General features: G+C 39.9%; 2 protein-coding genes across 3 annotated transcripts; one reads left to right on the top strand and one right to left on the bottom strand.

Moving 5' to 3' along the window:
* Nucleotides 1–166: 166 nt before the first annotated feature.
* On the bottom strand, nt 167–15,613 carry LOC117294044. Of its 2 annotated transcripts, none has more exons than XM_033776558.1 (11): nt 15,523–15,613; nt 13,884–14,109; nt 12,889–13,119; nt 7,470–12,075; nt 6,529–6,744; nt 5,487–5,662; nt 4,117–4,258; nt 3,274–3,587; nt 2,578–2,680; nt 1,867–2,024; nt 167–1,412 (listed from the first exon to the last, which is right to left on the bottom strand). In XM_033776558.1, exons 2-11 carry the CDS (start codon nt 14,040–14,042, stop codon nt 1,362–1,364), a joined length of 6,156 nt encoding a protein of 2,051 aa, XP_033632449.1. In that variant the 5' UTR covers nt 14,043–14,109; nt 15,523–15,613; the 3' UTR covers nt 167–1,361. The 2 variants fall into 2 exon arrangements, with proteins under 2 accessions (XP_033632449.1, XP_033632455.1); XM_033776564.1 differs by having other exon boundaries at nt 5,487–5,659.
* Nucleotides 15,614–15,766: 153 nt separating this feature from the next.
* LOC117294550 (DNA ligase 1-like) lies at nt 15,767–21,417 on the top strand. Its single transcript, XM_033777011.1, has 3 exons — nt 15,767–15,842; nt 16,344–18,262; nt 20,477–21,417. The coding sequence occupies exons 2-3, from the start codon at nt 16,400–16,402 to the stop codon at nt 20,732–20,734; spliced, it is 2,121 nt and encodes a 706-aa protein (XP_033632902.1). The 5' UTR covers nt 15,767–15,842; nt 16,344–16,399; the 3' UTR covers nt 20,735–21,417.
* The last annotated feature ends 522 nt before the right edge of the window (nt 21,418–21,939 follow it).

Raw genomic sequence — 21,939 nt, 5'->3', positions numbered from 1 at the left:
AAATAAATAAATAAAATTAAAAAAATTAAAAAATTAAAAAATACAAACAAACAAAATATTTATGTCAACATGTTAATATTATTTATTGCACAATAATATATAGTTCTCTTATGTTCAAATATAAATTACAAACAAGCATGAATAAATTATTAATTTGCTTAAAAAGAGTAGTAATGTCCCAAAAACATTACCCAAAAGTTATCTGTTTTTGTAAATTTCTATTGTTTAAAGCCAAAAATGACAAACTATTTAAATAAATATTTCTCAAAATTGCTTATAATCAATTGAAAAGAAATGTTTAAATCTTTATATAAACTATGCTATTTTAATCAAACTTAAATCACAACAGTAATAATAATAATAAATAACATTTGTATAGCACTTTCCACAGGCGTTTCAAATCGCTTTAGCAGTGATATGCGGTGTTTACTGGCAAGACCCTTCAAAATAAGCCATTTGCTAGTTAGCCTAAATTTACATAATGTCTAGTAAAAAAGACTCTTCAGGATAAGCCATTTACGCTTTTTGTGAGTTAGATTTGCATTGTCTAGTAAAATGACTTGCTTAATCTGAATTCAACAGACGATAAAAACAGTTGCTATGTCTCATTGTTGCCCTTTGCTTATAGTCACATAAGCGAAAGCGAGCACCCATACACAGTTCCGAGTGATTGGAGGTTCCTATACAAAAGCTTTCCCTAAACCATTTGACATAGCAACTACCTCAAGAAGTCTGAGGAATTCAAATTTAACAGTCACTTGTGACTAAGCTGACTAAGCTAAGTCATTATACAAATCAAACTTGCAAAATAATGGCTTTTAAAACTAGACCTATTCATATGGGCATGTGCCATTGGCTGATAGTCTTATTTATATAGTATTGTTTTGTGGTTTGTGTTTTTTTGTTTGATATGCAGATCAAAATGGCGTTAGGCCTAACCCATCATATAACACAGGTAGCCAACATTTTTTTCGCGGACATCTGTATGTAATTTAGGGATTCGTGCCCATAGAGGGACAGCGCAGTTACATTTATGTGTAATTATGAGTGCCCCATCTAGTTCTATTATTTAACTCTGTGCACACTGACTTGGGAGTGCAGACCAATTCATTGTGATATTCTGTAATCTGTGTTTTCCACCATTACTGGGATGTAAATTCGCCCAGTGTTAATTTTTTTTTTTACACCAAAAGGCATCTGACCAATGACGAGTTAAAGCCTGTAAACTATGCATTTATGCCAAATGAGTCCTGGTTATGGCCGAGAGCAAAGGTACATGAAAATAACTTGTCATGGATTGGTTTGTACTGCTGAAGGTTATCTTGATTAACTGGATACAGCTCTCTTCTGGTCACTCTTGATTAACTGGATACAGCTCGGAGGCGCTTTAATCTGGGCTTGCGTTCCGCAACCTGTTTTGAAAATAGAACGGCACATAGCAAGGTGTTAATAAAAACAATGACAAAACTTTTAATGCACACATGCTCACTCTTAGAATGCTCTAGGCACCTACAAGAATACAATACAAAATACCTATACAAAAAACTGACAATTACATACATGTATAAAGACAATTACAATGAGACAATTACAATCTAAACATAATATTCTTTGGAAGATCCCATGTCCAATCCACACACCAAGGTTGGATATGATAATGCCTTCTCCTTCTTGAGTTATCGCTCAGACAACACTTCCTTTGTTTTAGCCATAATGACCTTGACATTGACCGAGAACCGAGAGGGTCATGACATTTACTAAGATAAACACTGATACTCTGCATGTGTGATTTGGGGTGTTTCCTTCAATCCACTTTGCAAGTTTTCAAGGAGTACAATTTAAAAATATAAAAAAATTATGACCAACCTCATCCTGTAGCTTAGAAGCCAGTAGTTTCATATCAAACAAGGGTACCAGTGAAGGTCTCCCGTGAGCACATTGGAATGGCAGATCACAGGTAGACAGTTGTCCAATTAGAGATAAACATTCATGGTAACTCAAGTCATCACCAAACTTGACGGCACCTTTAACATGAAGCAAAGTAATGGTTTTAAGCTATGTCAATTCAATTCAACAACATTTATTTCCATTTCACAAAATAATTATGTGCGCATGTATTATACAAAATGATGATTTACATTAAAACAGAATAGACTAATGATACTAAATAATAGTAGGAATGGGGCAGAGTAAGTGACATGGTGGCAATCTCCGGTAAGGGTTTGCTTGATTTGGGGACGCCATACAGGACAAGACAGAAAACGGACCCAAAAGACAAAAACATTTACAGACAGACAGACAAGACAAGAGGGCAGAGAATGTTAGCCATGTGAGAAGCCCACATGGCAGGTTTTGTTTATTAGTCTGGTTGTGAAGCCCACGACTCTCCGAAAAGTGAACTTAATAACTATACAGCCAAGGACACCATGGAGAGAAGACAAAGAATAAAGTTTCAGTTTAAGATGTTGGAGGACAAACCCCAGAGAGGTATTTTAGGGAAAACCCCTGCAGTCAGGTAGGGACTGAAAACCAGCTTTGTTGCAACCTTTGGATCTTGATAAGATTATTTTGACTCACCATGGCATGCCTGTGAGTTAAGAACTCTGGTAATAGTCTTTGGTAGGATGGCACTTGCTCCAGACGTCTGATGTAATAGCTCAAGATGCTCCATAAGGAGTGTCTGTAAGACGAACAAACTATACAGTTATATTTTGGGCTTTTATTAATACAACTTGGCCCCAAACACTCCAAAAGTCACTCGTTGGTTTTTTATTGCAACTTGGTTTTTGAATGCAACTTGGCCCAAACGAAGGCTTAAAGCCATTCCATGATAAAGGATCACAACACGTTAAAATTAACGATGAAAAGAACTCAGGGGAGATAAAGGTAGAATTTATATTCCTCTTACAACAGTCTAGACTGTAGGATTGATTTAAACATGCACACGGACAAGGAGTTCCAAAGGGATACAGTACTCGAAATAGAGCTATTGGAAATGGCTCTTTGCTCTACATATACGCAAAGCAAGAGTGTACGGGTGAAAACAAGCAGAAAGCCTCAACATCCAGATAGTATGTACCAGGTTGGACACACTAGTGCCACATTTACCATGTAAATATCTGTAGAAGAAAAAAATTATGCTGCAAAACCCTAACAGCGATCATGTTCACCATTCCAAGACATTTGTTTGTGTAAATGTATTAAATAATGCTATTGAAGTTGTCTCCTCAAACATTTCAAATTTGTTTGTTTATACATAAATATAAGCTGTACCTCCACCATTGATACTGCAACCGACTGTCGCCCTCTCTTGAGTTCCGCAGCTTCTCTCTCCAGCAGACATGACGGGAGTCTGGTGATCTCGATTCTGCCTTCCTCCATCTCACCATCTTCATCTTCATCCATGATGCGGTAGTTGATGCCCAGCCTCTGAAGGTTCTTGCCAAACACTCCTAGAAGCCTTAGCTGCTTCCGGGAGAAGGTCATAGAGATGGGAGGGATGACACTTGATGATTTCATCAATGGCCGTTGCTCTACTGTTGTCTCATCATCATCCTCTTCATCACTTGCTAGATCTTCAAAAACATCTTGAAGTTCAAATAAAAGTTACCAAATTAAGGGTGTTTCACAATGAGATAAATGTAATGTTTGGATCAGTTTTCATTGTGTTCAGTATCGTGACATTTTTGTTTGACACAATTTGTTCAGCAATTAAGATTAATCATTTGGCCAGCTCATGGTGAGGCTTAGTGCTTTATGAATTTGTGCCAACGTACAACCACCAAGGGCCGGCTTAACTGCTCTGTAGGCCCAGGGAACCAGTGTTCCTCGCCCAGGATCAATATCAAAGCACTTTGAAGTGCTAGATTTTAACAGGCGACTTGAACAAAACATCTAGGTGTTTTGACAGAGTGATGAGGACGACCTCACTCACTAACATGTACAAAACCAATGAGGACATCACTTTTTAAAAAATCAACACGAAGGGGAACAAATTTATGAGGCAGACAAACACAGAAGTGTTTGAATTAGTACTTTCAATTCTTGGCGAGTTTGAGATGGACACTAGTATAATTATATTCCCCCGGATGGAGTGTTGACGAAAGTACAACTTACCTGCTGTGAGTTGTTCAAGGCGGATTCTTTCATGCGCAGCATGCTGGTCGATCAGTAATATCAAGTTTGGTTCTGCAGATTTGTTCTTATCATTCGTGTTGATCGTACAAGCAATAAACTTATTGTCCACTTGTCCAAGTACCTAGTGGAGTCAGAGAGAGAGAGACAAATACAGGGTGCGTTTGATTAGCTTCCCTGTGTGACCCCGCGGTGCTCAGTTAGGTGAGCCCCTGACAAGAGCTAATCGAACGATCACACTCGCCCTCTTGTTGTGACGTCATGCACTTCTTGCCAGCCCCAAGAGAACCGTTCCACAAGCAGGGCACTTGGGGCTGACCAGGGTGTGCCCCTGGAATGACGTCAAAGCTATTCAAACTTATCAGGGTCAACCCGGGGACGCTAATCGAACGCACCCATAGTGACCATTAGTTTGTGTAATGCCCTTCTGGGACAAAGGTTAACCAAGTATAATCTTTAGATGTCGGAAGGGAATCCTAAATTGATGGCAAATTGAGTGGGTCCCAAAAGCACATTCTTCAAGGATCTAGGTCAGCCGTCTTGATAACCTTCCAAGTGAAGAGAGTAAGAGACCCTTGGATGCAAGTAAAGGCATTTAAAAACAGGTTCAATGTAATGCTGATTTACAGGCAAAATAAAAAGAAAGATACACGAAAAGTAACATGCAAAAGTTTCAGCTGAGTAGTGTCTACTTGCCGAGGAAATAGCAGAAAACTGTCGCAGTATTGTCACAAGAATATCGGCTCCAACCACGTTAGCAAGGTGACCGCGGTTACCAACTGCATCTCTGGCCGCAGTATTCACAAATGGCCACCAATTTCTCAGAGATATGAGAAACATTTCATAAAGAATCATTGCTCAGATTCAAATGTTTTTGGGTGAAGTTACTAAAACCAGATTTCTTTCTCAGAATAGTTTATATTATCAACAGCTGAAGCGCTAATTCTCACCAAGTAAGTTTTTATAGTCATTTTGGTTTTTACCCATACACCGATGTGTGTTAGCACTGTATACTCAGTATTTTCCCGAGTCCTGTGAAAAAATATCACAGGCATATATACTCGGGTGGGATTCGAACCCACAACCCTTGCGATTCTAGAGCAGTGTCGTACCAACTAGACTACCGAGATAGCTCGGTAGCTAGAGGCAGTTCGAATCCTTGTTTTGGCAGCGGGTACCGCAACGATATAATAGATGTTGAATTTGCATCGGGGATAAGTTTTTATAGTCATTCATTTTCGGAGTATTAACCTATCTATGACCCTACATTTCAGTAAAAATTATGAACACATGAAGTTTATTGATTCTGTTCACATTGAGAGCACTTGAAGTTCACCAACGATTCTGTTTACCTTGATGTCCTGAAACATTGCCTTGGTGAATCTGTATGGGTGAATGGTAGACTGTGCCCTGATGGAGCTATGAGGGATATTTGAGCATTGAGCATCCAGGATACCAGACTCCACAGTAGCAAACATCGGATTGGTCCAGTTGGCAATTAAGTCGTCCACTGTCCGTCCCAGGTCTGCTGGAAAAAGAAATCAGGGAAGATTCAAACGAGGTGACAGTAAATAAGACATTTTTCAAAATGATCGAAATAAGTAAAAACTTCAAACAATCAGATTAAATTCATTTTGTGCAAAATATTTGTTCAATAAATAATAATAATCATGGAGTATTATACAGTGCACATGACCACCAATAAGGTGCTCAAGGTGCTGGAAATAGGGAGAGAAATTGTTTAAACACCAGTGTTTTCACTTGGTGTATCTCAACATATTCTTAAAATAACAAACCTGTGAAAACTTGAGTTAAATCGGTCATCGAAGTTGCGAGATAATAATGAAAGAAAAAACACCCTTGTCACACGAAATTGTGTGCTTTCATCAGATGCTTGATTTCGAGACCTCAAATTCTAAATCTGAGGTCTTGAAATCGAATTCGTGGAAAATTACTTCTTTCTCAAAAACTACGTTACTTCAGAGGGAGCCGTTTCTCACAATGTTTCATACTATCAACCTCTCCCCATTACTTGTTACCAATTAAGGTTTTTATGCTAATAATTATTTTGAGTAATTACCAATAGTGTCCATGACATTTTTAGAAATTATGAGACTGACTTCTGCAGCACCTTATAAAGGGTTACAAGGTGGTGCGATGCACTCAGCAGCCCCTGCCAGAAACTGCGCGGCAAACCCCTTCTCTTAACAGTAAGTGTAACTGGGTTCTTTTTCGCATATTACACAGCACACAGGACCAACAGCTTTATGTCCCAATCCCAAAGGAAAAAAGTGATCATGGTTAAGTGCCTTGCTGAGGGACTCAAAGGTCACAACCGGGACTCAAACCCACACTCAGGTTCTGACTCAGGTTCTGATTCGCACTCTGCCATACCTGTTTGCTTGCTCAGACCATCTCCTCTCCACTTTGAAGCAATGTCACCACCCTGCCGGTCCATGTGTTCATCTACCATATGAATGAGTGCAGAATGAGATGAGGGAGAAAGGATACTAGTTGACTCATCAATGAGATTATCAGGCTTTGGTAACGTAGCTAGGAAAGGCTCAGCACACAGTGAGTGGACTCGATGGAGATAGGACTTCTTCCTACCTGAATGATGTAAGTTAAAAGATTGTGAAACCTCAAGTTTTTCGTCGGATATCAGGGTGGTTTTTTTTTCCCATTTCAACTTGGTATTACTTTTTTTATTTTTTTCAATTTTCATGTATCTATACATAACTCTAATGGTAATGATGGATCCCTCCCTTGAAATATTTTTCTTTAAATGCTCTAGTTTAGCTTTGATCTTACAAGTTCAAAACCCAACATTTGGAAACATTATATAAATTGGGGTTTTCACTATTTTCTTGTGACTTTAAAGACCAATTGAGCTTAAATGTTTACAGGTTGGCTTATTCCTGTATATGATGGATCACATAAAGTATGTTACAAAAAGACTTGAACAACTTTCATGGGCAGCCCTCAACCACGGCCAATGTTCCCATACTATAGAATACACTATTTTATTCTTGTACAAAAATACCCCCTCAAATCCTCTAGAAGCAGAAAGGGGGGGGGTACCACCCGGCCCCGCATTGAACATAAAATGGGCAGCACAAAATATAGGCCATTAGATTTACAACAGTTAAGTTTGTGTAAAGACAATTGAATATTAGTGATGTGCATTGTAAAAAAAACAAATTCATGCATTTAGTGTGTAGTGAAAAATAAACCTACATCACTCTTCATACTGAGAAAACTTCTAATATGAAAGAGGGTGCAGCGTTGCAAACAATTTCATAATTAACGGTCAACTAAAAAATTCAAATTCTTACCTGTTTGAATGATGACTGAATTTCCTTCAATCCCATTTCCTTCGTCAGCTAATCCATCTCCCAAGAGTCCGTCTTTCCTCGACACAGGGTTCTCATAACTGCAGTTACCAGTCTTCAAATTGATGTAGACCTGCCGTTTCAGCTTCTGGTCATACTGAACCAACCACCTTTTGTCAACAGTGGACTCGGAGTCAGCGCTGTCTCCCTGGGGGATCTGCTGGGTCTGTTGATCATCACAACAGTCTGTGTCAGACACTTTCTTCAAATTGTCTTCATGTTGAGTTTGATTCACTAGCAGCAAGTCTTCCTGGTGCCTCAGTTTGTAATCACTCTGAACGGTCAAGTTTGTAGCACTCTCTGCAGGTTGGGAGTCAACACTATCTTCCGTTGACCCATCTCTCGTGGCTTCTTGTTGGTGTTCTAGTTGATTTATTTCAAAGTCTGTTGGGCGACTTGTTGGTGAGGTTTCACTGCTGCCATGTTGCCGACTGTCCACTTGGTGCATGTCAGGTAACGTTGGGTTACTTGCTTGATGTAGATCTTTGTCTCGCTGGCTTTGATTCAAAAGAAACAATTCTGTCTTCATATTTCCTCCCTCTGTGAGAGACTCAGAATTAATCAGAGACTCGGTATCAAGAAATGGGACAAAGCCTGGGTCACATTTTCTGCCGACTTCAAGTGTAACTTCATCCTCTGTGTTTTCATGCTGGTTATCAGTAAATGTTGCTTCTAAGTCTTGTAAGTTAGGTAGAAGGAAGGGATAAGACCTGCTCTCCAAATCCAAATTTGACACTTTAGTAGTTTCAATTTCCGAAGACAACGGATCATCTTTATCCAAATTGATGTTACATCCAATGTACTCTATTTCAGTTGGTTCACTGCAGTAGGCATTCAGGTCGGAGGGGACGAAAGATCTTAAAATGGTTGGCAAACCGGACAGTTGTTCTCTCCTCAGTTTAAAGGTCTTTGTATCGCACAGGATAACAGATTGGGAATGTTGTTCATCTCTTGAAAGGCTTTGTGAGATTTCTTCAGATGATTGGCTGCAAAACATGCTCTCTGTCCCCAACCTCTGAGAGAAAGGCTCATTTACGGCGTCATCGTAAGTTAGATCAGTTTGTCTTTCAGGCTCTTTATCATGCAGTTCATGAACCTTTCTTTGGCTTTCTCCTTGTATTTGAAAGCTATCCTCTTTGATTCGGTCTTCCACAATTTTTACCTCTTCTCCAATTTCACTCTGGACTTGAGACTCAATTCTGCATTTGTTAGTTTTTAAGTTAAGGTGAGTTTTTCCAAGTTTGGGGCTTTCCTTCTGTCCAGTTTGTCCTGTATGAGGAGGTAAGCCACATACTTGTTCAGCATCCGTAATAGGACTCATTTCATCACATTGCTTGTTTGTTTCCTGCTGTTCCGTAACAACTAATGAGTGTGGCATTTGAACATTTAGAGCAGCTTGTTGAAGGCTTAAGTTAGTTGAAGTTTCTGGTCCTGCCTGAAGATGAGTAGCAATGAATTTGATACCAGTAGCCTGAGGGGAATGTTGAATATGATGAAGACCTTGGGGCACCTGTGCTTCATGAGAAATTTCTTGCTCTGATGTCAAATGTTTTGCTTTAATACCAACTGTTGGGAAGACCCTTTGGAAAGTTTGCAGAAATCTGTCCGATGTCATGAACCTCTTTGTCAATGGTGCATCTCTCTTGCCTATGGTTCTTTCCTGCCTCAGGTTCTCCAAGGCTATGGTTCCTGTTGATGTTGTTGCTTGTCTCTTCCTCGGTGCAAAAGTGTCTACTATTGCTTCACTGGCTGATTTCTTTTCCGAGGCCATGTGTATCTGCCTTAACCGTTTCAGATTTGGTTTGTTTGTGACTGTAACTCTGGAGTGTTGTTCACCATTGCTTCCTTTATTCTCAGTCGAGACATGCACATCAAGGGTATTTTTAGCTGATATCTTTTCAGATTCTGTCTGTGGACTACAATTCTCTTTACTGTTTCTCATTTCAGTGCTTTTGAGAGGTTCCAAGACGGACTCGGCAGGTTCATTTTTCTTGTTGGGCACGGACATCTGCCTTTTCTTCAGACAATCATTGATTGACTTCTCATCGGAAGTGTTATTTCCCAGCATCATGTCACCAGGAGGAAATCGCCTCTTAAGCATCACAGGGGAGGTGGTAGTGAAATGAGAGGATTGCTTCTGCCTGCCTGTATTCCTCAGATGGAACCTTCTTGTTGCCTCAACATCTTTCCCCTTCAGTAGCTCTGAGATTGAGTGTTGAACAACCTCTTTGCCATCATGCTCAGCTCTAAATGACCTCCTGAATATCTGTAAGGAACTTCTGAACGAATCCTGACACCTTGATGATGAAGATGAAAATGCACCGTCTTTAAGATGATTTTGTTTTCGGGAATCATCAGGCTTGGAAGTTCGGAGGGTTTTGAGATGACACTTGGCTTTGTCTCTCAAACTCGTGCCATAAACTTCACAAGAATTTGGTGATGATCCTTTTACTGCAATACCAGGTGATGACTTTGTTGTCTGAACTGACGGTGGCTCACCCTTCTCAATGAGGACACATGAATCTGATGTGTTGCTCACTCCATCAGAATCAAAAGATGAAGTATCCAACCCGAAACTGGACAAGTCCGAAATGGATTCCTTCTGGTTTGAGTGACCAGAATATGTTAAGGAGTCCGGAATTTCTACATTGGGGGTTGTAAACTGATCACAATTAACCAGATCTATCAGTGTCCTTGTATCTGATGTGATTGCTGAGTTTGAGATATTTTCTCTGAGATGCTCTTGTAATGTGACTGTTGAATCACCGCTCTGCTCATCTACTTTGTCGTTTTCATATGAACAATATTCACTTGATATATTACTCTCCAATGAGTTGATGGCAACACCATAATCAGGTGTTACTTCTTCAACTATCACTTTGAGAGATTTTTCATTCTTGTCTGTGATACCTTGTACCTCAAACAAAATGCCGATTTGTTCTGGAGTAGACGACTGACTTTCAACATGATGGAGTTCAGATGAACTTATATCAGGTCCATCCATAACAGGGGCGCACATGTTGTATACTTTCTCATAGTCCAATTCTGATGTCAATTTCTCACTTGTTTCAGAGTGACTGGCATTGAAGACTTTCGATGAGCTTTCTTCAACATCTGATACAGGCTCTTGAAGGAGACCCTTCTCTCTAGATGACAAGTGTGAAACCGTTTTTACATGGAATTTATTGCCACCCAGATGCTGGTTGTACACCTCATTCTGACCATTTAATTGTTTCTCACTTTGCTCAGTGAACTTCTCTTTGTCGACACTTCCATCCAAATCAATATTTGGTTCTTGGATAATGGAGTCAACAAGTTTCTTGTCGTTTGTGTTACATTCTCTGCCTGGATGTTCTGTCTCAGATTCAAAGGAACCAACATCACTAATCATTGTTGGTGATGTCTGTTTTACTTTCCTTGGCTGATTGGAAGTATTGTTCTCCCCAGTTAGTGGACTGCTTCTTGCCTCCACCATCAAGGAGGTTGGGGAAATTCTTACACCAACTGGGGAGCTCACATCTGCTGAGGAGCCAAAACAGACTGGGGAGGTAACCTCTGAGGAACTTCTTGCGACTTCTGGTGAGGAGCTGTAAGAGACCAGCGAGATGACTTCTGTAGAGGTACTGATATTGTTTTTCCGTTTATTCAGTGGTCTTCTGACTGTGAGTGATTGCAATGTGCTGCTGCATGAAGCAGCATTTATACCTCGCCCATACTTCTGGGACAGCCTTGAGGAAAGGTTAGTATCCATTCTTTCTTTGTCGCTTGGAGACACCTCCTCATCTTCTTGACTTGATCCGTCCTCAAGTGTAAGTAGATCACACTGACTGCTTTCTGAGTGTTCCTTTTCCTGTTTCATCGTGAGGTTTTCTTGAGTCAGGAACTGGTCTACGAGCTTTTGGACACATCCCAACACTACACTCCAATCTCTGAACTCGACCAGTGTTTTAGATGGCTCAAGGCAAATGTCATACTCACTGAGCGGGCATCTTACATTCAGAACAAAAATACCGTAAAGATCTGCGGCCCTGCCTGGGCTGTTTGATAACTCAAGGACTGTGGTGGAATCGGCTGAGCTTTTTTTATCTCCAAACCGAGGCCTGTAGTGAGCGATCAGTGACTTCCTCAAGAGATGGTTGATGGCTTTGTGAAGCCTCGTCTTCAACACCAGGCGGTTGCTAACATAAATGAACTGTAGACTCTTATTTGGATGACCGTCTGTTCCGATATGCCCCGAGATACTAACCCCACATTCTTGATGGATAACCTGCTTGAGACATTTTGCTTTGCTCTGCCCGAAGAGAAAGCGAAATGTGGCCACTGTGGATGATGCAATGTGTGTCTGGATAGATTTGGTTCCTGAGCTGTCATCACGTAGTGAGAATGAGATGTCGGGATGGATCAGTGCAAGACCTTCGATACGGCGACAGACCCGCTCATAGCCTAGAGTATGTGATATCATCTTCCTCCTGACAGGCATGTTATAAAATACACCATGGACTGTCACAGTGGTCCCAACGCTTGGCCTCTTCCTTGATGCCTCAAATACCTGAAGGGAAACAGATCAACAACTAGAATTTTCAACATGCCCAATAATTTAGGCCTGTGAACAAGAATTCCCAATCAATACACATTATTGAAGTTAAGCTTTATCCAGGACCAAATATCATGGCTCTGCTAACCAGGAGAGTATGCACTTACGACTAAAAGAATTATGTCCTCTACAGCACGCCGTAAGCACTGAATTCGGCAGTAAACTAAACGATGACATTGGACCCCAATATGTGCCACCTTCTTGATAAAATGACATTTTGAATTTTTAATGCCCGGAACAACTTTGGAATTTCCAAGTATTTTGCTGACAGCTGGACAGCTGCGGTTTTTATATACCTGGACTCTCCTGTATGTAGCATGCACAGACAGGCACCTACCATGATCTGCTTGGTTTCACCTATACAAAAACAGGTTCTAGAAACCCCTTTCTTGGGGTTATTGTTTTACCCCAGATTCCAGACTTTGGTCCTATCGTTGTAAAACTGTGAAGAAGAAAAAAATGCCAGGCTGCCACAATTTTGTTGTCATTATATCAGCCTCAATGGGAGATAGGTCTGGGCATTCCAAGATTCCAGCATACCATAGCAGATTTTCAGCCATAGCTCATGGCCGATGTTCTAAGAATTACACGGCAACAACAAATCAATTTATAATTTTTTGTTATCAAGTCAGGGTTTCATTGTGGCAACAATATTTTCAAAAGAAAAAAAAATTGTATCACGAAGCTCCAACAACGTTCTAAAAAATAATACAGCAAGTGGGCACAATTTTTTTCTTCAGAATACTGATGTGACGTGTTTAAGATTACCTCAGACTTGCCGGACTGGAAAAGCTTTGACATGGTGACATCAGACTCATTGGCCCTGCTGACAATCTCAAGCACTCTAGCAATGTCAACAATGCTAGCTAGAGCCTCTCCTCTGTATCCAAAATATTCCAAATGCTCCAGGTCTGCCAGCTTATGGCACTTGCTCGTGGCATAGCGTCGACCGACAAGGGCAAGCTCTTCTTCGCTAAGTCCTTTTCCGTTGTCTACGACCTGTTTGCAGAGTGTACTCAGTGGTTATGGGAATTATTTACTCCTTATGAGGAACATATCACAAATTAGTAAATAAAATTATTTCCAACCGACTTTTTAATTGGTTTGAATATAATAAAAATTAAACATTGATCACTCAAATCAGAATGATTCTTTCCTAAGGAGAGCATTTATATAAAAACTGTACCCGGTTTAAAAAAAGTATTTTATATCTGAAAACAATGAAGCCATCAATGAGTCTCACAGCTTAAGTTTGGAGGGGAACTCCTTGCCTAGTGCATGTTTCCCTTCATCGTATGATCTCCCTTTAACTAGAGTGGCTTTTAGCCTTGTTTTGGGCGAACTTGCATTAAAAAACCACAAGACCACAGGGCTTGACGCTCAAAACTTTTACAGAACCAGAATTTTATTTACAAGACCAGAGTCAAAATAAGAACAAACTTCCTGACCCAGTTTAACATCTAAGTTTACTGTTTTTGATTGATCTCATTTGTCTTAAATTTATGAATAATAATATACTTTGTATGTCATTACTCATAGAAGAGACTAGCGTACACAGTCAATATGACAGTTAGAGTTAGATAGATTGCACATAGCGTCTTCAACCACCATATTTGAACATATAAAATGGAAAAGTGCCCTCAAGTACGACTGCGCAAAACCCTCATCCAATAATAGCCTTTCATGTGTGGGCATTTCATCAAAGATGGTGGTCAATGACGTCGAGCGCAATCCATCTGTAAAAAGGCTCTGGTAGGTCAAACCTGTATTTTGAAGTTGGGCACATCAACACGGACGGCAACGCAGGTTGCTCCTGCGTCTACACTGTTGAGTACTAGCTCCTCAACACACTGGGCAATACTCGGAGTGGCGATACCAGAGCGAAGGCAAGACTGCACCTCTAGTGGCAATAAACGGATCATGATATCATCTCAGATTATGGTTCAGTCGTTTGGTGTAACTGTAAAGTTCATTCTAAATGAACTTGTTCTGAAATTAGTATATAAAAGAAAAAGAAGCAAATTGAACAAAATTACAATATAAGTCATCCCTAACTGAAATAATAGTAGTTGCGATTACGTAACCCTGCTCCCTCCGACCTTGCGGCTGTTGGGAGGAGGGTTACGTTATCGCAACTAGAAATTTAGTTAAGAGATTTCAGTGATTGTGTTTAACACTAAATAGTATAATATAATTTCTTAAATAAGAGCAAAGAACATTTTTTTACAAAGCAATATAAAAAATAAAAATTGGAATAGTACATTCAAAATCAAAGCATGCATTGTAAAAATTGGCCAAAGCGGTACACAACAAAAACAACACCTTAATAGAACATTATTAAGACTTAATATGTTTTAAGCAGGAATCAAATCAAATCTGTTGATATTTCCAGATCCTGTTCCTGCCACTACTTTTACATTCGCTTTGAAACTAATTAGTATTAATTTTAATTAACCTACTCAAATCAAATGAATTGATATAAGATATTCCTATTAAATTAGCGGTTAAAATCTGTGCAAAAGTGGTGGCAGGCAGCATGATCATGATGATGATACCATTGCACCATACATGGCTCCGTGGTGATACGGAAATCTTTTCAGTGTAAATAAGTAAACAGATCTAACTAAATACAGGCTCCATCACATTTTATCGCGAATAGCAAAATATCAAGAGAAGGCGCTGTTGAACCCATATTCATCGTATGTACATCATAGGCGATGCATGCGCGAGTCGTGCATGACAACAAACACCACGGCCGGTAGCAAATGTGCCCCATCTGCCTACCCATACACATCGCAAATAGCAAAAGGATAACTTTCCGTATGGCGCCACCACTTTTTCACTCATTTTTACAAAAAGGGATATATCAATCAGGTAAATAAGTTCCTATATTATTTCATATCGAATGAAAAAGTGGTGGCGCCATACGGAAACTTTTCCTAGCAAAATATCAAGAGAGGGCGCTGTTGAACCCACACAAAGGTATAGGCGTTGTGTGCGTGAGTCGTAGAAACTGCATAGAAACCGCCCCATATTCCTTCCCACAATGCATTGCGTTTCTGAATCGCGATAAACCTTATTGCACCTTTTGTGGTTCTGAATCGCGATAAACCTTATCAATCATCATGCTTATTCACACACCACAGTTGACACACACACCACAGTTGACACTCACTCAGTCAGTGAGTGAGTGGTGAGTCAGTGACCTTCATGGTGACACACACAGCCAGACAGCTCGCTGACTGTGCTCTGTGTGTGACTCGTGTGAGAAGGCTTACCCGTGAGAAGTGAGTGTTGACTGTGTGTGTGGGGTGGCGGGAGAGTCGATAAAAGAAAGCAATAAATTCGGATAAACATACAATACATAAACATTACACTCATTCAAGGTTCAAAAAACATTACCATTTGTTTCATCTTCATCAATTCGTTGGCCCCCTTCCATCATCTAACATCATTACACAGTGACAAGTCGTTTTTCCCCTCTTTTTCTGCGGGTGCTTCTTCTACTTTCGAACGAACTCAAACGAAAAGTCTATTATTTAAATATGGCCGCTAACTTGAAGTACGCCCTCTATTGCTAAGGTCACAGCGCGGTCAAATTGTTTACTGTTTCTAGGAGACATCTATCCCGTCGTCGTGCATTCCAGTTCTTTGAAAATGAAAATGTTGTCTATAAATGGCTGGAAATCTTTATCATTGTGATACATAGTCACAGCGAAGAGGTAAATATTTTGTTTGTTATTTTTTTTTACTCGTAAGTTTTAAGCACAACTGATGAATGGACATGTCATGATGAAGAAAGCTACGAAATGTTTTTCCGTTTTGTTTGTTCATCATCATTTCATGGGGGGTTGTGTATCCTGGTGTGTTTTCGGTAGGATAACAGGAAAATTGTTCACAATCAAAAACTAAATGGTTTTTTTTAAATCATTTATCCAACCTTTTAACAATAACACTTGCACTTCATCGTGTGTCGACATTTTTAAAGTTTTGATTTTACGTTGCAAGAGATAGTCCGCCATCATTTAACTAATAACAGTAACACTTTATAACAGTGCTAACGCATGCACGACATTGGAACAACGTCATGTTTTCACACCTTTCAATGGTTGGTATTTTATTTAATATTCAGAAGCTAGTATGGCGTAAAATAAATCAAAAATATAATTCAATTAATTGACTTAAAATAACACACTTATTATCTCCCTTTGCCTATTTTTCAGAAAATGTTTCCTGACATGCACTTCTAACTGAGCACCCAGACAATCAATTGTGAAATATGGCAGCCATACACTCCTACTCCAACCCTTCAAAGGGTACAACACGACGTACTGCTTCTTCACATATCCCTGTACCCGTGAGCAAAGTCAAGCAAGAACAGTTAAGACGGAATCTTAGTGCCCCAGAGCCATCCCGACTTCTTATGATGCGGAATAGATACCAAGATCAGCTGCTTCGCGAAAAAGAGGCAAAAATCACCAAAATGTATCAACAGAACCAGGAGATAGCCCTAGAGCGGGTAAGCGGATCGGGCAACAAGCGCGGTATTGTCAGGGACTTCTTCAAGGAACGTCGGGAGATAGAGCAGACAGACTCTGATCACGCTTTGGACAGAACTCAACATTTCCAACAGAAGAAGCGTCAGAGCAAAGGTGAACACACGTGGAGAGCAGAGGAAGAGAAAGAGAGACAGTTACATGAGATGAGACGAGCTAACAGTGAAAGACAGCTGTCTCAGAAGAAGATGGATGGGTATAGTCGATCCAAACCCCTTGCACCAATCGGAAAGGGCCAATCACAAAGCTTGAAAGACATGCACAGGACATCGAACCAAGATGGGTTCTATAATAATAATGGCATTTACAATAAAGCAGATTTCAGTCCTCAAGGACATCAGCCCCATCCTCCTGTTGGTGGACAAGCGTCAAACAATCTGAAAGCAAAACCTCCAAAGGGCAACAAAATTTCAAAGGCCAACGCGAAAATAAAATGGCAGGCCCCATCTTCATTCTCAGGTGATGAAGATGAGGATGAAATACCTATCCCTGCTAAGAAATCATCACCCCTAAAGCAGAGGAATAAAACCAGGCCTCAAGTCAAACCTGAATGGGCACCTCCAGAAGAGGTTACATACCCTGATGGGGAAGGAGATACAGCGCCCAACCCAACAAATCAAAGAAAACAACCGGTTAAACCCAAACAGGCAAAACCCAAAGCCAAGCCTAAACCAGAGTGGAAGCCTCCAGTTTCCTACTCATCAGATGATGAAAACGAACTAAATCAGACTTCAAGCCCAAACTTTCCCCAAACTGCACAAATCAAAAGAAAACCAAATAATCAACAAAAGAGACCCCAAAAGGCGACAGACTTTCAAAAATGGCAACTCGAACAAGATCTTGAGCGCGTCAACAGGTTAGAAAAATACCAACAGGGTATGGAGAGTCAGAGAGAACCTGAGGTGGACTATCAATATGAATCTGACATGAAAGAACAAAAGTCCAGACAAAAACAACGTCAGAAGGAGCTTGACGACATGGAAGAACAGAACAGATACATGAGAGAACTTGAGGAAAAAATTTCCAAAAAGCAAAGTGAGCTATCAAAATATGATAATAAATCAGACATTGAGAACTCCCCACGACGACAACCCAAGCTCAAATCGAAGAAAAGCGATAAACAACATCTCCCAAGGCATGACTCTTACTCACGGAACCAGTCAGAGTTTTCAGATGGCAGCACACCTTATGATGACATGAGCTCAGTAACGCCAAGTGAGCCTGTCATTACGAAACCAGTTAAGGTAAAACCAAAGGAAAAGCCTAAACCAAAACGAAGAAAGCCAGAGCCACAACCAGTTCCCACGCCTGAGTATAATGACGAGCCGACAACTAAGCGTTCAGGAGTTGATTTCTATTTAGAAGTGGCTGAAACGTCAGAAGATGCCAGGGCAGACTTGAATCTCCGAGAATGTCCTATTTGCGGGAGAAACTTCAACGCAGACAGACTTGCCAAACATGCCAAGGTTTGCAAAAAGACCGCTACGAAGAAACCTAGGAAGGTTTTTGATACAAGAAAGCATCGAGCTGAAGGAACAGATCTTGATAATTATCAACCTTCAGAAAAGGAAAGAAACTACAAACCGGTGAGTGAATTTATGAATAATTTGTTTGGATTCAATTTTATTGTATTTGCAGGCTTTTCAGGCATCGAGCAGAACCGAGGACCAATTTCATAAAGCTGCTTAATGCCGATTATGTGCTTATTGTGCAATTTCTAATTTTTATAGTGCTGCTAACTGTAAGAACGTATGAGGCTTATATGAAAATGAACGATGTTACAATGCAAATCCATGGTGAACATCAAGTTAGCCATCTCTTTTTCGAATGTCAGACAACTCGTCCATTCGGACAACTCAACGGTTCAGACAACTCAACCGTTCGGACAACTCGACGGTTCAGACAACTCGACTTTGAGACAACTCGATGGATGGCCAAGACAAGTCGACGGTTGAGCAGCCGACCTCCGTTACTGTCATGTTTACACAAATTTTCCTGTATAGCCTAAATCCTGCCATTCTATAATTTATCAATTATTATTTATCACAAGAAAGTGTGGTGTCCCAGTGAAGCCATACGGTACTTGGAAGAAGTATCTGGTATGACTACCTGTGAGACTTTGTGCATGACTCTATTTACTTAGCCAGCTACAATTCTCTTAAATTTACTCAAAGTAACAGATTAAACAAAATTAGGTAAATGTTAAAACATTATTATACCGGGGAACGCCTGTGCATGTGCCAGGTCAGTACAAACCCCCCCCCCCCCCCCCCAGGCCGCTATTCACCCCCTCCTGCCCTGCGCTGAGCCCCTGTCACGGCCATCCTTCAACTTATTTCGACCCCAAGTCGACAGTTAAATAAATCATCCGTCGAGTTGTCCGAATGGACGAGTTGTCCCACAGACGAGTTGTTTGGTCTCCTCTTTTTCTTGCTAATCTCTGAAATATGCTTACCATTAGTAAGAGCAAATTTTCAGCTTAAGTTAGCAGTAAGCACACAAAGTACAAGCCCCACATCTACATGTATTCATCTATTCAGCTACTACCGGTAGTCAAAGCCTATTCATCATGCGAGTAATATTGTACTATGAAGTGCAAAAGTGAGCAGGCCGTGGGAACACATCAGCAAAAAGCTCACAAAAATAGGTGTATATTAGTTACAGATGCGGGTAGGCTCCTAGTGCAAGTAGAAACTGGTGGCGGGCTTGGTTAACCGAGTCTTGGGTTGGACAGCTGACTCCGGAACTGGTCCAGTGATGGAGCTTTTCACTACTCTGTCAGCTTTTTTCATTAGTCTACACTTTTTATTTTTAAAAAGTAGAAGCTATTCAACACTAAACTGGCAAGCTGGACCACATGGAGATAATTTTGACAGGTTCTCCTGAAGCTGTTTTTGCATTTCTTATTCTTTGTTGGCATGTTGCCTTTAAAACTAATGCATTCATGTCACCTGCCTAATGGTAGTGGTCGTAGTTTGTTAAATGTCAAGTGTGAGCTGAAATGTCAATGCTGATTATGATTAATGCAAATTTTAAGTGAATTTTCCGCAAAAAAAGGCAACTCTTCTAACTCAGGGACCCAGTAACTCTGTCTTTGCAAGCAGTCAATTTACTTAGCCCCATTTGGGGCCAATCTTTTTTTTGTGATGGGCATCAACAATCATATTTTTGTGCCCACAAAGCCACAAAGTTCGACCTCGTTCTCGACAAAGAATGCTACATATACTGCACTTGTAGATAGCCCTCCTTCTGGAATTTTCTAAAAAGCATCACTTTTTGGGGGGAAATCAAATGATTTTCGAGAGTGTGCTATCAAAATATTTTATTTTTTAAACAGGTTTTGTCAAGCCAAATTATGTAGAGCTGCTTTTAAAAGCAGCAAATAGTGCTTAAAAATTTTCACTAACAGGGAATCAATCATAAATTACACAAGTTACGTGTAGATGTTTTTTTGGCTGGTAAGCTTGTTCTTGGAAGCATAATTTTGTTGTGTTTAGGTACTGTCTGTGCTTAAGCAGCTCTATAAAGCCATTTTGGGATGGTGAACACAACACTACGACACTATTACTATTAGGTTGAGGTCAATTTGTCTGTGTACGCCCAAACAAAACTGTGCTCTCCTATATATGGAGTCCGCCAAATCTCAAAAAGACTAATGAAGTTTGACCAATTTTTGTTGGTACATCTGGATTTCTGTTTAGCAAAGATACAGAGTTGTTGCACTGACAAGATGACCGTTTGTATTTTGTTTATATTTCATGGAAAGTTTCTCAATTATGTTTCTTTTTCTCATCTCTCAGAAGAAGAAGAGCAACTGGAGGGAGTCACATAATCAGCTAGTCCAGGCAGTACAAGACGCTCGTAAAGTACAGAACCACCTTGCCAAAGGGGGTGATCTCCGCGATCTCCCGCCCCCTCGCGCAGCTGTGAACTCCGATTATACGCAGTGCCCTCATTGTCAGCGAAGGTTTGATCCAACCGTGGCTGAGCGTCATATTCCTAAGTGTAAAGAAACCAAACATCGACCTGCACCATTGAAAAAGGCCGGCAGGAGATGAGATTGTGGAATAATCTCTCCTGAATCCCATTTATTCTGCCAAAGAGGTCAGTAATTTGTTAAAAAATGGTGGGTTTGTGATTTGCCTGTTGGGTTTGTCCCTTATTTAAATGAACCAAAAATATTTGATGTTAAGTTATTGCATGCCTGCTAGTTGAAACCAAATTTCTATGTTTATAGAAATGTGGACAATTTACAGTGCTACATGTAGGTCTATCTATTTATTAAATTTGTCTGGCTAGAAATAGCAGTGTAGAAGGAAAACAATGCCAGAAGATACACGCATAGAACGCATAGAAATAAGGCCTTTATAGAGAGCTATTGACATAAGGTGTTTTTTAAAAGCACACTGAGAGACTATTATTACAATTATTAAATGCATGCATGCATAATCAAAAGCGTTTTCTTGTATACACCTTCTTGCATGGCTCTTATCCAGTGACTGTTTCTTTTCTATTCACGTTCATAGTGACCAAAATTGATGTCAGTGCGTCAGTAGTTCCTGAAAGAATTATTACTCAGTGCCATGTACAAGTACATGATTGATTGTATGACTTGCCGCTAAAAAACTAACCTGCAAAAATAATAAATTGTTATTCCTATGTTACAAGTAAAAGAAATGAAAACCACATTGAAACAAACTGCAGAGTGTAAAACAATTTTATTTGAAGCACTAAGTAAGAAATGTTTTAACATTTCTTAAAGCCACTGGACACTTTCGGTACAGAAAAAAAGAAAAAAGTTCACTGATTTACAAAAACAGGGTTTACAGAAGGTAATGGTGAAAGACTTCTCTTGAAATATTATTCCATGAAATGCTTTACTTTTTGAGAAAAAATTAAAACAATATAAATTCTTTATATCGAGAATTACGGATTTATTTTAAACACATGTCATGACACGGCGAAACATGCGGAAACAAGTGTGGGTTTTCACGTTATTTTTTCCCGATGATCAATTGAGCCTAAATTTTCACAGGTTTGTTATTTTATATAGAAGTTGTGATACACGAAGTGTGGGCCTTGGACAATACTGTTTACCAAAAGTGTCCAATGGCTTTAAGTCTGATGATTGTAGATGGTTTTGGAGAATTTTTCAAAAATAGGTTATTGTTTAACTTTTATGTGAAATCTGAAGTGAAATCTGAACGAGTGTTTTGTTTTCTGCCTCTTAAACGTAAAGACTGGTACACAAGTCTACTTTATA

Source organism: Asterias rubens, chromosome 1, assembly GCF_902459465.1.
Source record: "Asterias rubens chromosome 1, eAstRub1.3, whole genome shotgun sequence".
NCBI lineage: Eukaryota > Metazoa > Echinodermata > Asteroidea > Forcipulatida > Asteriidae > Asterias > Asterias rubens.
Note: the sequence above shows the minus strand (reverse complement) of the source record. Positions and strands in the feature narration are given on the sequence as shown.